The 17568-nt window shown below is 33.0% G+C and overlaps 1 protein-coding gene across 2 annotated transcripts in view; it reads right to left on the bottom strand.

The window, feature by feature from the left end:
- LOC145277944 (guanine nucleotide-binding protein G(s) subunit alpha-like) overlaps positions 1-17568 on the bottom strand; it is a 458077-nt gene that overhangs the window by 159838 nt on the left and 280671 nt on the right. For both annotated transcript variants that reach the window (XM_080130029.1, XM_080130030.1), the window contains exon 6: positions 11635-11732. In XM_080130029.1, the coding sequence (XP_079986155.1) occupies positions 11635-11732 (98 nt within the window). The remainder of the gene's footprint in view (positions 1-11634; positions 11733-17568) is intronic.

Raw genomic sequence — 17568 nt, 5'->3', positions numbered from 1 at the left:
GAGCACTAAATATTATTGCACTCCTCCTCACCATTATACACAATATTCCATTGGATTTCTCATAAAATTTTGCCTAACAATAGTTGTTTGATCATAGTTTAAGGCTTTGTTTTGAATTTAATCCTCACATTGACACTACAAATATAGTATGGACGACCAGTCATCCAAGCCTTAGAAAACAATTGGAGGATGTTTGAATTATTGATCATATGTTGAAGTACTACTATCTATAATATAAATTTCACCTATCTGTTTAAATGTATGTATGTTATGGTCAGGTCATGTCATATGCTACTGGTACCATGTAACCCAGTACTACCTGCCTCATGGTCGGGTCACCGGCAACTAAACTGGTTCCCCCACCAAACTTGTTTGGTGAGGAGGGTGGCTAGTCTCCCTGAAGGATTAAAAACAAGACCTTCCAAAGGGCAAATGAACCCTTTTTCGGGGTCAACGGCCAACTAGCACCGTGTATATCTGTGTGTGTATATATATATATATGTGTGTGTTGGGGTGGAGAGGGCTCCATTAAGCCGTGGTGAAAAAACCTTTCTAGGAGAAGCAAATCTCCGATTTAAAAAAACATAAAACGGGAGACCAGTACCCGCATTAAGCTGGTCTGCAGTTTAACTTGTTGCTGGCTATCTTGCTCTTGCTTGTTGCTGGATCTTAACATTTTGAACCGAGAGAGAGACTTAGCTATCATACAAAGCTAAAACTCTGCAACATCATCTTTGTATAGATACTCTCTCAGGCATTTGGGCTCATGGACATTAAGTGTATGAGGGAGTGGCACTCGTCTGACAAGACGTTGCAATCATCATGTATGTATGTATCTATGTATGTATGTAGGTCTGGCTATAACTTTCAATAGAGGCTATGGATTTTCACTAGATCAGCATCGTTTTTAAGCTCAACCCTTCGCCTGACAAATATCGAAAACTTGGCCAAAAACATTAATTTCTTCACCCTCAATTGGGCACTTTTCTACAAGGAGGGGTCGTGTTTTTTTTTTTTTTTTTTTTTCCCCAATATTTTCGATTGACTAGGCTTAATTTAAACCTTTGCCATTTCCGGTTTTGTGATGGACCCAATGGCAAAGATGTCATGTTTTTTTTTTCATGTTCTTTTCCTCCTTCACGGTACGAGTTCAAGCCTGCCTGCCTTCTACTTTTTTTTTTTGCTCAATACACCTCCAAACACCCGGCAATGCCGGTCAACCTGGCTAGTCACTAAATAAAGAAAAAATGTTTCTTACTTAATCTAAATGACTTATTGACAATTTTAGCCAAACAATTTTTACAAAGTGTGAATAATATTTTTCTCTTTTTTAATTTGCGATATCTACATTTACAAGCTTAGATTGCATTTCATATGTGAGAACATAAAATGTGAGAAAGAGCAAAAAAGAAGGATGAGAGAAAAGAATTAAAGATAGAAAGTGGTGAAAAAGACAAAAAGAACAAAAATAAAAGAAATAAAAAAAGAAAAAGAAATTGCAATGAGAGAAAAGAAAGAAAGCGAACAAAGAAAAGGAAACTAGAAAAAAAAGAAAAAAAGAAAAAGAAGTCACTAAAACCCTGTCTATTTTGGTGTAACCCTGGACTGCACCCTATTATTCAAGGAACAGATAAAAAAAAAAAAAAAGACAAAAATGAAAGTCATTTTCTGGAACAACATCATAAGAAAAGGAAACTGGGCAGTGATTTAATGTGTGTCATGTCATATTTAATGTGTCATAGTAGATGCACACATTAAGATATGCTACTTTGGCCATTGGGAGAGATTAACAATTAGACTCTATTGAACAACACTTGCCACTTGATACTGGACAACCTGAACTACCTGCAGCTCCTCACTGACATTACCTTTGCAGATATGAGATGGGAAGTTGCCAACTGAATAGAGTAGGGATCACAAAGAATACTAGTATTGAACGCCATTTTTAGACAGATCATTCAGCAAGACCTTTGTTGGCTGCTCTTCAACTATCTATTTAAAACTGTATACAAATGTTATTCAACCATACTTTAGAATTTGTATCAGTTTGAGACCCTTATCTGGGAACCGTTCAGAGACATGCAACCAAGCGAATACTCTTTATCAGGCATTTGTCTCTGAATGTCTTGCCTCCCCGAACTCGGATTCATTAAAGCTTCAACATCTTACAACTGAACAAGTAAACACCCACACAATTATTATCTTGCTAACAATGTTGAGCACTTTTTAAAAAATATTTCCATATGTCAAGTTGATAGCATAACAGATTTTGCAATTGTTTTCATTTTCAGTTGGTGAGAGGAGAATCTCTCACCTAACCCCCCTCTTAAACACGCCAGTTGGACTCTTATTAAGTACAATACTTAATAATATATATTTTTTTTTAATGGAGAGTAGAAAATGCATTTTGGATGCGTTATCGGCAGCTCCCGTTATTCTTGCTTCTCTTTGTCCCTCAGTCCTCATTTTTAATGAGTAATTTTTCTGACAAAGGGAGAAGAAAAAGCTGTTTTCTAGGTTGACAGTATTTTTGCGTGAACAGTAGTCTGAGATGTCGGAAATTTTCTATTTCTATGTCTATCCTTGTAGCCATGTTACTAGTAAGGGTGCTGGAGGTAAACGTTTTATCTGGGCTGACGTTATCCGCCTGATAGTCAGGGACCCAAACCTTGGATTAACCACTAAGGAGGCTGTCCTATCAGCAGGTGCAAAGTACTGGGGCTGCTGTATTGCCATTTGGTGAATGGATTCTGGACCATGCAGTAGCTTCTAGTGGGGCCTCTCGATGCCATATTAGTGGGTACTTGTTACGGCTTTACCATTTCATGTGCTACAAAAAAAAAAAATTCTTCATTTCTATTTCTCTCTTACTTTCCCTCTCTGCTCTGCTTCAGGCATGTCTGTGGACCTAGTTCACAAATCCCAAAACACCATCATGAAAAGTCTTAATAAAAAACACGCGATTAAACCCGGATCTCCAACTTCTAACGTAGACCCCAACTACCAGGTCTCCTTCTCTAACATCAGGGGTCTACGTTCTAACCTTCCAGAGGTTGAAACCCAATTACAGGAGACTAAACCAGACATATTATTTCTAAGTCAAACTGGGATTGGACAGACCATTTCCCTAGAGGAGTTCGTAATTAAAGGATACTCTAATTTAACTTCCAAATCTGACCCCCAAGATCGCTATGGGCATGGAATATGTGCCTATATTAAAGATAGCTTTCCATGTGGTAGGGACATCTCCAGAGAAGATCCAACTTACCCTATATGTGCTTCCGAGTTGCACTAGCTCAAACTACTGCATTTATATTTGTTCTCTATCACCCCCACAACAGCGGAGTTATTATCTTTAAACGCATAGCTGAGAAAATTGACCACGCCCTATCTGCTTATCCTTCAGCTAATATTCATGTCTGTGGCGACTTCAATGTTCACAATGTGGAATGGTTAACTCACTCAAACAAGATCGATGATGAGGGGAGGTTCTGTCATGATTTCTCCATTGCTTATGACCTCACTCAGATTGTTCACGAACCCACCCGTGTTCCCGATTCTGACGGTCAGTATGCAAGTCTCCTAGACCGCTTTCTCAAAACTTGCCCTGAACTGTGTTCAGCTTCTGTTTTGTCTCCACTTGGATCTTCCGCCCACTCAGTTGTATCAGTTAAGGTAAAAATGAAATGTAACAAGTCCTCAGATGTACCTCTCCATCGTACAGTATATCGATACTCTATGGCTGACTGGGATAGCTTCCGCACATTTATATCAGATCTACCTCTGCGTTCCATGTTTAAAAAGGATGTGTCCTCTATAGTATCAGATCTGACAAAATGGTTAATTGTAGGTATAGACAGTTTCATAACCTCGAAAAAATTCCAACAAAAACCTAATAGCAAGCCGTGGTTCTCTCCGGAATGTGCTGCTACCATTGCGCATAGAAATCACTTTTTCCATTGCTTCCAACGTAATAGATGTACTCTGAGACTAAAGCTGCTTTCAGAACTGCCAGCAACCACTGTAAAAAAGTAATAAAAAACGCAACTGAGTAGTATGCTCAATCCGTCAAGTCCAAAGTAGCTGAGCAGCGGCTTGGTTCCCACCAGTTTTGGCAAATAGCAAACAGAATCCTGAACAGAAGCATGTGCTCTATCCCAACTCTCATAAATGGACCTGAGGTAATCTCGTCAGCATCAGACAAAGCCAAACTCTTTGCCAAGAACTTTGCAGCTAATTCTAACCTTTGCGACCAAGGCTGCCAACCTCCAATATTTTCTCCTGTATCAGAAAACATGCTATGTGATATACAAATATCTGTACGTGATGTTGCCAAGCTAATCAAAAACCTTGATTCCAGTAAAGCAACCGGCCCTGACGGTATTCCAATTATAGTACTAAAAAGATTACAACCAGAACTTGCGCCCATCCTTACAAAACTGTTTAAACGTTGTCTTAAGGAGAATTGCTTCCCGTCACCCTGGAAAATCTCATCAGTATGCCCCATATTTAAGAATTCACGTAATCGGTCATCTCCCTCCCAGTACAGGCCAATAATCTCCTGTGCGTCACGAGTAAGTTGCTGGAATCTGTGTTAAATAGAGAAGTAATCAACCATCTTAGCAAAAATAACCTTCTTAGTGACACGCAATATGGTTTCTGTTCTGCTAGATCTACAGCAGATGTGCTTACAGTTATATCTCATAGGATTAGCGAATCTCTCGATGGAGGCTACCTTTCTAGGGCAATTGCTCTTGACATATCAAAGGATTTTGATAGGGTATGGCATAAAGGTTTACTTCACAAGATCCCCAGCTATGGTATAACTGGAAATGTCTTCTCAATTATTAAATCATTTCTCTCTGATAGGTTCATAAGAGTAATGGTTGATGGGCAGAAATCAGAAGCTCTTAGTATTAATGCTGGAGTCCCTCAGGGGTCCATCCTGGGCCCTAATCTCTTCCTGATCTATATTAATGATCTTCCAAATCACATCCTTACATCATTCGTAGACATCTATGCTGATGACACTACCATCTAAGGTAGCACATCTAAGACTGTAAACGACCAAGCTCTCTGATTCTCTCTCCTCTGATCTTGAGCAAGTGGTACAATGGGAAAAGAGGTAGCTTCTTACTTTTAATGCATCTAAAACCAAGCTTTTATCTTTACATCATCAACGCTCTGATCCCCATTTGGCATCAATTGAAATGAATGGTTCTCGTCTTGAGGAGGCCTCATGTTTTGACAAGCTTCTGGGCTTGACCTTTACTCCTGATCTTAAATGGAACACATACATTAAATCCGTTGCGAAGGCCGCTGGAAAAATGGTGGAATCCTTCTATCGATCCAGTAGATATCTCACTGCTGATGCAATTCTCTATCTATATAAGAGCCAGGTATGTCCAAGGATGGAGTACTGTTGCCACATCTGGGCAGGAGCTGCTATAAAGGACTTATCTTGCCTTGATAGAGTTCAAAATAGACTTTGTAGCCTTGTGGGGGATGTCCTTTTCTCTTCCCTGCAACCTCTTTCTCACAGAAGAGATGTTGCGAGCCTGTCTCTGCTTTATCGTTATTTTCATGGCAGGTGCTCGGCTGAGCTCCATTCTATGCCCCCCCCCCGCCAAATTTTCGCAAGAAACATTCGTCTAGCTGAAAACACTATCACTAGTTTCCCCTACTCTTTATCTGTGCCTAAACCTAAGCGTAGATTCCATGAGCAAAGCTTCTTTCTTAGAACTGCACGCCTATAGAATTGTCTTCCGTTTTTCTACTTTCCAGCTGACTACAATATGGTTGTCTTCAAGTCTAACGTAAACAAGTTTCTGATGAGTCGTTCCATACAAGTTAACAAATTTACAGAATCTTCATTACTAACGGTTACTATATTGTCCAATTTCTACTGTACACTCTTTAACCCTTATCCTCAAGTGGTCTCTTGGCCTTGATAAGTGGTGATGCCTATGTAAAAAAAAAAAAAAAATGTCTAACACACATGGACATGTCTACAAAGTCAGAAAAGAATGCAATTCTAATAACTTTCAGAAACATTTTTTTCCGTGCTCAAAATTGCTGAAGCTTTGAAAAAACTGTCTGCATTAGTTGTTAGCAGAACACCCGTCATCAAAATTCATCAAAAATGCACATGATGTTCCCACTCCAAATATTTAATGAGTTGTACTCCATCCAAGTCAAAAAAAAAAAAATCTGTATGATGTATATATCCATGATGAAATGAAAATATCACATTCCAAAAATCATATAAAATAGTTTTATTTTTAAATAAGAAAATCAAATTTTATGAGTATCATAAGTGACTATATAGCCTTCTGTTTTGAAAAAAAAAAAAAAAAAAAACATATCAAGAAACAAAAGGAGATACTAGATTTAGAGTGTAATGCTTGTGAATTCCCATTAATCACTTAAAATGGTTTTCTTTCTAAAAATAAAGCTACTTGATCAATTAACGTGATTTTTAAAATATGACATTTTTGTTTTGTCATGTGTACATACATCATACGAATTTTTCTTTATTTTTATTTTTTTCAATATTGGGACAATTAAGGACAAGAACTACATATTCTAATTTATGAGTTTTAGTAAGACACACATATAAACAGATGAATGTCTTTTATTAATATATAGATTACTAGATGTACTTAGCAGGAGTTGTTTTTTCTTTCATTTTTCTTTTGCATTTTTTTGTTTTGTTTTTAAAATTTGTGGATTAAAAAATTGTTTCGTAACCAAATTATTTTTTATTGTAAAACCAAGATTTTAAAAGTTAAATTTAATTCTTATGGCATTGTTTGGTCATTAAAGTATCATTTTTTTTTTGTATAAAACTATACCTCATGTTTGTTTGATTTTAATCTCTATTTATAAAATTATGTGATGCAAATAAATAGCTTTCAAAACTTTCATTATATGAGAATTTGCTAAGAATATTTAAGCTAGAAATGACTTCCTATATGGCTATTTAAATGCTTCAAAGTTCCATTAAAAAGATCACAAAATAATTCATTCATTTTGTTTCAACTATTAACAAAAGATTAAAATGGCTGAATGTTTATGAAGAGATGTGCTACTAAGAATACAATGACATTTTTTAATTCAATAAATAATCTATTAATAGTAATAAAAAATAACATACAAGTCACAAGGAAGTAAGAACCACACATATACACAACAAAGTGTGTGCATGTATGGAGGGGAGGTCATACAATTTTATCAATATAGTGATTATTATCTTAATAAAAACAGGGGTGTCACTGTAAACCTGATCCTATAATCTTGCCTGTGCTCTTTTAGGTAGAATGACATTACCTTTCACAAGAGATTGTCTCAATTCTACCTACCCCATCGTCATATACTGACTTCACCTTTTTGCAACTGCCTGCAGTGAATGCCTAGCAAGAGAAAGGTCTGTAAGAGAGTAAGAGACAAGCCAAATCAATATCTTACCTTTTTTATAGAATGAATTCATACCCACAGTATATGCATTCAATGGATAATTTTCAACAACAAAAAAACGTGAGTTTATTTTTGTAGAATTTGGACTTATTTATGACATATCAACCTCAGCTTATTTAATGCTTATTCAAGAAACGGAAAAAGTTTCAACCAGAATTCTAAACAAATTCATGCAGAGCAATGGACATTAACATAAATTGTGGAAAGAAATCATTAGACTATTGCCATTAAAGTAACTATGATATAATGACGTTGACACACCAGTTATCAGAGTTAAGTGATGTAGAACCTAGTACCAGATAGGTGACAAATGCTGTATGTGGAAGGACAGTGACACCTCGCAAAAAACTAATGTCATTTAAATTATCTAATAAGAATAGGATACTAGGTACCACTAGTGAATTTGATATTCCCTAGAAACTTCCTTCTTTGAAGGAAGACGGCTGAATGTATTCAAGATGCATGCCACACCAGGACCAAAATAATTACTGAGTTAAATGAACATATAAATAATTTGAATCGAAACGTCATTGTGAGCTCAATAAATCTGAATATCCTGAAAGAGCCATTATATACTTTCTTTGAGTTTAACAAATATTTCAATTATTTTATCCAACCTCTGCATCTCATTAAATGTCTACTTACACAACGAGAATTAAGCCATTTTAATGGTAGATATGAAGACCTTACCCACAGGAGATATGAAAAAGTATTGTAGAATCAGAAAATATTAATTTTCTGGGAAGATAATTTACATAATTACGGGAATGACCATGAAATGTTATTACGCAGTGAAAGGATTAATGTGGGATATAAATAATACTCAAATATTAATGTGGGATAGAAATAATACTCAAATATTAATGCTAATTTCATAGAAGACCTGGGAGTAGCAGTAGCTCAACGAACATGAAACAGGTTTTATCACCTGACTTCAATTGTGTGTCGGTGGTGAACTTACTCTCTCACTCTCTTTACGGTGTTTGTTTTCCTATCAGTTCACTTCAAACAATGTCAGCGATTATTAATTGAACAGCAAATATTTCCAGAATTCATCAGTTCAACATACAATCAACATATGTAGTCTAGTAGGTAGAGAAAGTGGAGCTCTTATGTAAATCATGTAGTGCGACCTGAACAGGTCATCCTTTATGATTGACACAGGGTACCTTTATTGTTTATCACAAGTTGGGACTTCTATCCCTGTGTTTGCTTGTATGTTTTTGAACATTTGCTGCCTGTTTTTCTTCCAGTTAACTTAAAATTCTAAATTAAAAGAAAGATGGAGTCAAGTTTTCATTATCCACCAATCAGTTTTAAACACTACTGTTCATGATATATTTTTAGATTACCAATAATGAAAACCAAGAAATACATATGTAAAGAAACAGTTGCTGCCTAATTACATAATGTTTAAGAGCGATAAATCAATCTCATTACGAGTCTGGTTTGTAGTTCAATGGCAAAGTGTTAGACATCAGTCACTGGGGTTCCAGTTTTTAAACTAGCTAGTCGAGCCATATTGATGATGTATAGATAGTGGATCACATGCCCATGAATAGCTATATATATATATATATATATATATATACAGGAGCATCATACTGGTAAAAGAACAATGGGTGTGCATGTGTACATTATATATATATATATATATATATATATATATATATATATATATATATATATATTATGTTTTGTTTACAGAAAGTTTAGATAAGTCATCAGTACCGTTGGTTTCAAACCCGATAATTAGGGACCGTTTTAGATACCCGTATTAAGCTCTCTCCAGAAATGAGCATTGGCTAAAGAGAGCTTGATATGGGTATCGAAAACGGTCCCTAATTATCATGTTTGAAACCGACGGTACCAATGACTTATCTCATATAAACTTTACACTCTTATTTTCAGATTTTCCTTATAATAGAGCACTACGCTTGAGTTCTCCCTCGCCCCCCCAAAATTAACTAATTAAACATTGTAAGAAATCTATGTAGATTGATCAACGTTTCAACGTCATTATAAAAACAGTCCTGATGAAACATGGAAATGCTGAAACATTGATAAATCTGCATAAATTCCTTATAATAATATTCATATAATTTTATTTATAAAATTCAATAAATGTACTAAGTACATTTAAAAAAAAAATACTGGTTTTTAGTTCATGTTATCAATATACTTGAATTTAATACATCAATTAATGTATAAATTAAATAATACACTTAGTTTTACCATTTATTTTTTAAATACGCTTCTCAACTAAAAATGATTTCTTCAAAACATTTTAAAAATAAAAATATAGTCTTATTGAAAAGATAAAAACATGTAAATTATAAGTGTGGTTATGATTTTCATATTTTGGACAACCCTCTTTTTTCTTGATAAAAACATAAAACTTTAATAAACAATTCTACATTAGATACCTTTACAAGTATTTTTCATTGCGACTTCTGGTGTTTTCTTAATTGTAATTAACACATATTGATGTGATATACACTTAACTTTCCAAGAGAATTACCCATTTTTATACTCCAACATATGTTGCAGCAATTTCTCTAAATATGTCTCCCATGTCCATGTCTAAAATGTATTTTTTAAGTTACACTTTTTAATAAAAGTATTTTTGTGACATGATATTATACCATTTTCTATTAGAATGTTACAAAATATTTGCTTCTGAGCAAAACGGTATAAGTAAAGTTTCTCAAATTATTAGGTTCTTGTCCAGAATTCCCTCTACATTAAAAAACAAAAATAAAGAAACATCTGTATGATGTACATACCCATGATGAAATGAAAATATATTTTAAAAATTATGCAAATTAATTAAGTAGTTTTATTTTTAAATAAGAAAATCAAATTTTATGAGCATCCATGGAGTGACTGTCTCACTCACTATTTAAAAAAAAAATTAAAAAATGTCAAGAAACAAAGGGAGATAACTCACCAATAATTCATACCGGATTTATATTGTAATGTCTATGAATTCCCATTAATCACTTTAAAATGATTTATTTTACCATGTAGTTACTGCTTATCAAGATCCAGGGGGTTACTGATGGATAAGTGTTAATATTTATCTTCATAAAAATAAAACTATTTGATCAACTATTTGATTTTTGGAATATGATATTTTCATTTTAGCACAAATATATACATCATACAGATTTTTCTTTATTTTGTTCTTTAATGTAAGGGAATTTTGGATAAGAACCAATTATTGATATAAACAATGGATTGAGCAGGTCATATTTTTCTGAGTGATTTGTGCTTTCAGTTTTTCAAGTTTTGTAAAAAAAAAATAGAGAGTGTATTTAGTGTACTGTTATATATTATTATGTCCAATGATTAATTTGGGAAATTTTTGTTTGTTTATAGAGTATTTATCTTACTTTAGGTTGTAGGGTTTATTTTACTTGTGATTTCCTTGTTGTATTGATAGATTAGTTTGTAAATAATGTTTATTAAGTGATGTACCATGTACCAGAGCTAATTCTGTGATTTTATCTTTATTTTGTCATTTGTTGCATTTATTTTCTTTTTTCCAATTTGCTTATCATTTTCTTCTAGGTGGAGATGGGCCATCCTACTGGATGCCAAACATTCATCTGTTATCATACATTCGAACCAAGAGATTTTTTAAGATTCTAACCATCTCTTAAAGTGCAATTGTTTATAATTATCTTGCACTTAGTTCACCAGGTATATTTGCCAGGTACTTTTTGAAATTTTTTTTCATGAGTCTGATTGCTCCTATAAGTACTAAAATGATGGAAATTATGACATGAATAGTTTCTTTTCATGTCATATATAAGAATTTGGTATTTCATTATCTATTTAACCCAACCATCATTCGAGACACCAACTTCTACTAAGGTTGCTCCTTTCTCCTCCTTGTCCCATATCACCTTATCAGGTGCTCCATTTTCTAGGTATGTAGCTATAGGAATTGCATAGTCATGTTATTCAGTTTGAATAAAAATGTTCTATGTTTAAGGATTTTTATAAAATCATGCATCTTTTTTTATGTATACTTTGCATTTTTTTCTTCTTTGATTTTTTTTTTAATAAAGACATTTTCTTCTTTTGCTTCTGTCATCAGGTGAAGCAAACAAAGAATTTCATCTCATAATCCCAGAAATAAAATATACTCACTACTGTGCGCAATCAATCAGCTGATACTCATTGGACCGCTCATAACAGGACTGTACTCCTTTATCTCGCCACAGAATTTCTGTGTGTTCGTAAAATTCCTAATAATAAAAATGATAATAATAATAAAAATGAGATAAATCGTAAAACATCTAGCATTAAAGACATAGCAAATTGAAATCCAATGATATAGAAAGAAACAAACAATAAAAAGAATATAGTCACATGTGTGTGTGCATCCATTGGGTGCCATTGCTGGAATGGAAATTCTTTCATGAATATTTATGCAAATTATTCACTCATCACACTTTCTTACAATCAGTACAGTATGAAGCTTTATAAGAACAGACATTTTTGAAGGCAGAGAAGCACGTTTTTACTTCTTCACCAGATGGTGAAGGTTTTTCTGAGCGTAAGTCAAGGCGATAGGCTCAATAGTTAAATGCTAAATTTTATCAATGCCAATGCTCAAACTTCTTTCCATCACAATTTACACAACTTTGAAGTCTGCCTCTTATGCTTTGGCAAACATTTTTACACAAGTCTGTCTGGAATTTATTGAAAGACATCTCTGAGTTCATTTTTAAATCACCAACATTTCTTAATTTTCAACTATAAAGAAAGTCCTTGAGTACTACCCAAAAGAAAAAAAAAAATTATCAGGGTCAAGTTTTGTGAATGTGCCAGCAAATCAATTGGACTTTTTCACCCTATTCATTTGTCCGGTAATATTTTATAAAGATACTCATGGATTGTTTTTGAATAATGTGAAAGTGCTGCATGTTGTTAAAGAGCATAGTTATTATGAACACAATTGTAGTAATATAACTAACTGATACATAAACCTATACCACATACTGTCAATCTATTTTTGAACGACCCTGTGTACATATGACACATGCATACATTATAAGTTTACATTAATTCACATATATACAAATATCATCATGCATACAAACAAACTATTATATAAACATGCACATACACACATCACACACCAAATTTCTGCATATGTAATCTACTTAAAACTAGTACAAGGTCATATTCTAAAATAACACAAGTGAATAGTAAAACCATCAAATTTGTTCTACCATGAGCAAGTCATAATACATTAATAATTAACTAATATTAATGATATGAGTCATTTAAAAATAAAAATAGAAATAATTTCTTTTAATTGTTAAATAGAAATTAATGAATGAAATAACAAAACAAAGTAGCTGACAGAAGAAGGAATGCAAGGAAAAACAGTGCAAAAAGAAAAAAATGAGTGAAAAAAATTAGGATATGACATTTAAAATATATTTATCTGCTATTTTCATTACTGATTTAGTGACTGGGATAGTATTTAGGAGAGATAGAGGAGCAAACAAGTTTATAGCTTATTAGTTTTTTTTGTAAGTGAAAATATTTACTTTTTATAAATAAACTAGCAATATTTACCAGGCTGAAGATATAAGTTTCTTAGGCAAAAAATTTCAAATATGATCATGTTTACAATTTTTGCCTTGAAAGAAAAATTGCAATATAAGGTCAAGTAATAATAATAAAAAGAAAAAAAAACTTTTAATGCAGTAGGCTTAGTCTCTGCTAAAATGACAAATGGATTTAATCGAATACTGGATAATTCGTTTTTCTTTTTTTATTTAAATATAAAATACTAACAAAAATAATTATTCAAATGTTTAAACCTTTGAATACATTTTTCATTGAAATATTCTTTGTTTAATTTTATGAAACAAAGAAAATGTATTTATCTTATATTGTCAAATAGATTTCAGTTATCTAATGAACCTGATCGATAATTTGCCCTAATAACTTAAGATGAAATTGAAGAGTAATTTCAATGGCTTCTTTAGATTCCTTAAAAAATTGAACCGTTAACATTATTGAAACTTATTTGAATGCTAAGTTCACACTTGGATTTTTATGACACATATTGTCTTTTATATAAATAAATGCTTGTAAGTATAAGATAAAGGAATAATATGCAATTAAAAGTAAGCAAATCAACTAAATGTAAATTGTGCCTTGTCAACTTAATACAACGTTGCATGATTCAAAAGGATAATTCCATAACACAAACGATTATTATGCAGCAGATACTTCATGCAAATTTAAAACAGTAGTAATGAAATTTTATTCATGAGAAATGTTAATATAGTTTAATTGAATTTACAAGCATTAAAAAAAAATGAATATATAATGGAAAGTTATAATTCTGTCTGTTAGTTCGAAAAAAGTTAGAAATTACATTAAGATACATTTATACACTTTTGCAAATTCAGTGCAACTCAATTATGCTTATAGTAAAAAAATTAATACATACATACATAAAAAAATTTGTCTATATATGTATGTATGTATGTATGTATATATATATATATATATATATATATATATATATATATATATATATATATATATATAAGAGCAAATATTTAATAAAACATGTCAAAAACACTTTGAAAATAAGCTAAAAACATATTTAATATGAAAAGGAAACACTTAATAAGTGAATAGTCCTTAATATGCAGAGTTTCAAAGAAATACTTTCCTTCTCATCAGAGGGTAGGAATTAGCAAAATGCGGGATCATATTTTGCATACAAAAGTATTTGATGAAACTGCAAGTAAGCCAAAGATATTACTTGATAACAAAAAGAGAAGAAAAAGGTGATTTCACGTGAATGGATAGTCTGGTTTTTCTTAGTTACACTTCGTCTCGGCAGCCGTGTCAAACACATATCTTATTTTTCTTTTATTAATATTATTGGAATTTTCCCCCCTTTTCCTTGTACTTATTTGTGAATTATTCCAGGGATTTTGGCCTTTTGGATTATTTTGGACCATCTTCTAATTACGTGATTTCCTTGGAATTTACTTGTGCAAATGGAAATTTAATTAACTTTCTTGGATTTACATTTTTGGATTTTACCTTTCACCAGCCTATCCATTCACATGAAATCATCCTTTTTTTCAGCATATTCCCTCTGCTTCACTTTTTGTTATCAAGTAAGATCTTTGACTTACTTGCGGTTTCATCAAATACTTTTGTATGCAAAATCTGATCCCGCATTTTGCTAATTCCTACCCTCTGATGAGAAGGAAAATATTTCTTCGAAACTCTGCGGATTAAGGACTATCCACTTATTAAGTGTTTCCTTTTCGGATTAAATATGTTTTTAACTCTTTTTCAAAGTGTTTTTTAACATGTTTTATTAACTATTTGCTTTCATTATAAGCTCTATCTCCTATTTGGTTTTATCGAGCTTTTACATCTGGTTGAGATTACTTTATAAACATTAATTCTTTAATATTTATAATATACTTTAGTTTTACCATCTTGAATCATTTTGGTAAATTTAACTGTAATTTTTATTTTATTATATATATATATATATATATATATATATATAATATTATGTTTAACTATTATATAAGAATGTAAATTTTTTTTTTTACATAGGCGTCACCACTTATCAAGGCCGATCAGCCACTCAGGGATAAGGGTTAAAGAGTGTAGAGTAGTCAAAAGGACAATATAGTAATCAATAGTAATGGAAGTTCGGTAAATTTGTTAACTTAAGTGGAACGGCTCATCAGAAACTTGTTCACGTTGGACTTGAAGACAACCATATTATAGACAGCTGGAAAGCAGGAAAACGGAAGACAATTCCACAGGCGTGCAGTTCTAAGAAAGAAGCTTTGATCATGGAATCTATGTTTAGGTTTAGGCACAGATAAAGAGTGAGGAAAATTATTGATAATGTTTTCAGCTAGTCTAGTATTTCTTGTGAAAGTTTGGCTGTGAGACAGAGGTTGCAGCGAAGAGAAAAGGACATTTCCCATCAGGCCACAAAGTCTATTTTGAACCCTATCAAGGCAGGACAAGTCTTTTCTAGCAGCTCTTGCCCATATGCGGCAACATTCCATCCTTGGACGTATCTGGCTCTTATATAGATAGAGAATTGCATCAGCAGTGAGATATCTACTAGATCGATAGAAGGATCCGACCATTTTTCCAGCGGCCTTGGCAACAGATTTGATGTACGTATTCCATTTAAGATCAGGAGTAAAGGTCAAGCCCAGAAGCCTGTCAAAACTTGAGGCCTCCCCAAGACGAGAGCCATTCATTTTAATTGATGCCAGATGGAGATCAGAACATTGATGATGTAAAGATAGAAGCTTAGTTTTAGATGCATTAAAAGTAACCAGCCACTCCTTTCTCCATTGTACAACGTGATCAAGATCAGAGGAGAGAGAATCGGAGAGAACTTGGTCGTTTACTGTCTTAGATGTGCTACCATAGATGGTAGTGTCGTCAGCAAAAATGTCTACGAATGATGTAAGGATGTGATTTGGAAGATCATTAGTATTAATAATAGTAGGGGGTGATAAGTAGTATAATGAACTAATCCGAATCATATAAATACAACAGAGTAAATTTTAAAAATATATCCATTTTAAATTTGGAGACAAAGGACGAGTGTCAGAGGTAAGGAAGATATTTTTTTGACAGCATGAATAGGTTAGCCAAATTAATCTGGAGCAGAAAACTAGATCAAATATCTGGAACATTTTTTGTTCTTGTGATTAAGAGAGGTGGTGTTTGATCAACACTACTGGGAGCCATGATATAATATACTGTTTTGTTTTTAAATCCCTGAACAGTTTCATGGTAGACAATAGGGGTGTACCGATTAATCGGCAGGTAATCAGTAATCGGTCTACTTTGCTGATTAATCTGCCGATTATTTACTTTTCTCTTTCTTATTAAATTTAAATCATTTCATCACTGCCAAGTAACTCATCAGATAGCTTTGACACATTAACATAGTAACTGCTAATTTAATTTAACATTTAATTGTCTGGTCACTATTTTGGCCTTTTGGCTTTATAATTAAAATTACAAAATGCAAAGTACAATTTCCAATTCTTAAATGTATATACTTAAATAATTTGATAAGAACAAAGAAATTACAAACCAACTATAAAGTACAAATTGTAATTCTTTAAGTGAATAACTATAAGCTGCAGTTCTGCACCCGCTGCTGGTCTACTTCCCTATTCTTGCTGCTTGCCTCCTCTGTTCTCATAGTCTCAGAGTTTCTCCATTCTTAGGACACAGCCTGTTCCTCATAAACATTACCACCTGTACTAAAGAACCTCTCACTCTCCACAGATGAAGGTGATGCGCTTAAATATTTTGAAGTCAGTTTATTCAGCAGGTGTAAGGTCTCCTGTCTTTTTCCACCACTGAAATGGATCATCATCTCTTGTGAGTAGTTGTAAAGCTATGTAATGGTCAAGTTCTTTTGTGCACTTAGCCACAAGGGATTTACTCCTTTTGAGTTTAGATTGCGATTCTTGTATTTCTGTTGTAGTTGCAGTCTCCAGATTTCTTAGCTTCTACCTGCTCTAAGTTTTCATTTGTTACTGTAGGCTTACTTGAAGCTAATTCATCAAACAGGTTTGAAAGAGATACAGTGTTACTTTCACTGTAATCTTCTTGACCCTCAACAAAGCTTGAAGAAGTGTATCCTGCTGATTCTGCTTCATTATCATTAGTAGAAAGTAGAAGATGTAGAATACAATTCTTAGTGTTTTCCATGTCATTCTTTTGAAATTTAAATTTGAATCTGGGATCTAGAAAAGTAGACACAAGTTTTTATCATTTACATAGGATGAAAATCTTGTTTCGATTGATTCATTGACTTGTTCAATAATGGTAAGGATTCCACTAAAGTCAGAAATATGGGAATTAGATTGGACAGCTCTTGAAAGAAATAACTTCAAAGCCAAAATTGTAGATATTATCATTGATATGGTTGAAGTTTTTTGACTTGCTTCTTTGGTGATTTCTTCAAATGGAATTAATAAGTGGACAATTTCTTGAACAAGTCCCCATTGGTAAGTTGTTAATGTAGAAATCTTA

Source organism: Euprymna scolopes, chromosome 6, assembly GCF_053919585.1.
Source record: "Euprymna scolopes isolate OS-2025 chromosome 6, ASM5391958v1, whole genome shotgun sequence".
NCBI classification, from domain to species: domain Eukaryota; kingdom Metazoa; phylum Mollusca; class Cephalopoda; order Sepiida; family Sepiolidae; genus Euprymna; species Euprymna scolopes.
This window is presented reverse-complemented; position numbering and strand designations above follow the sequence as displayed.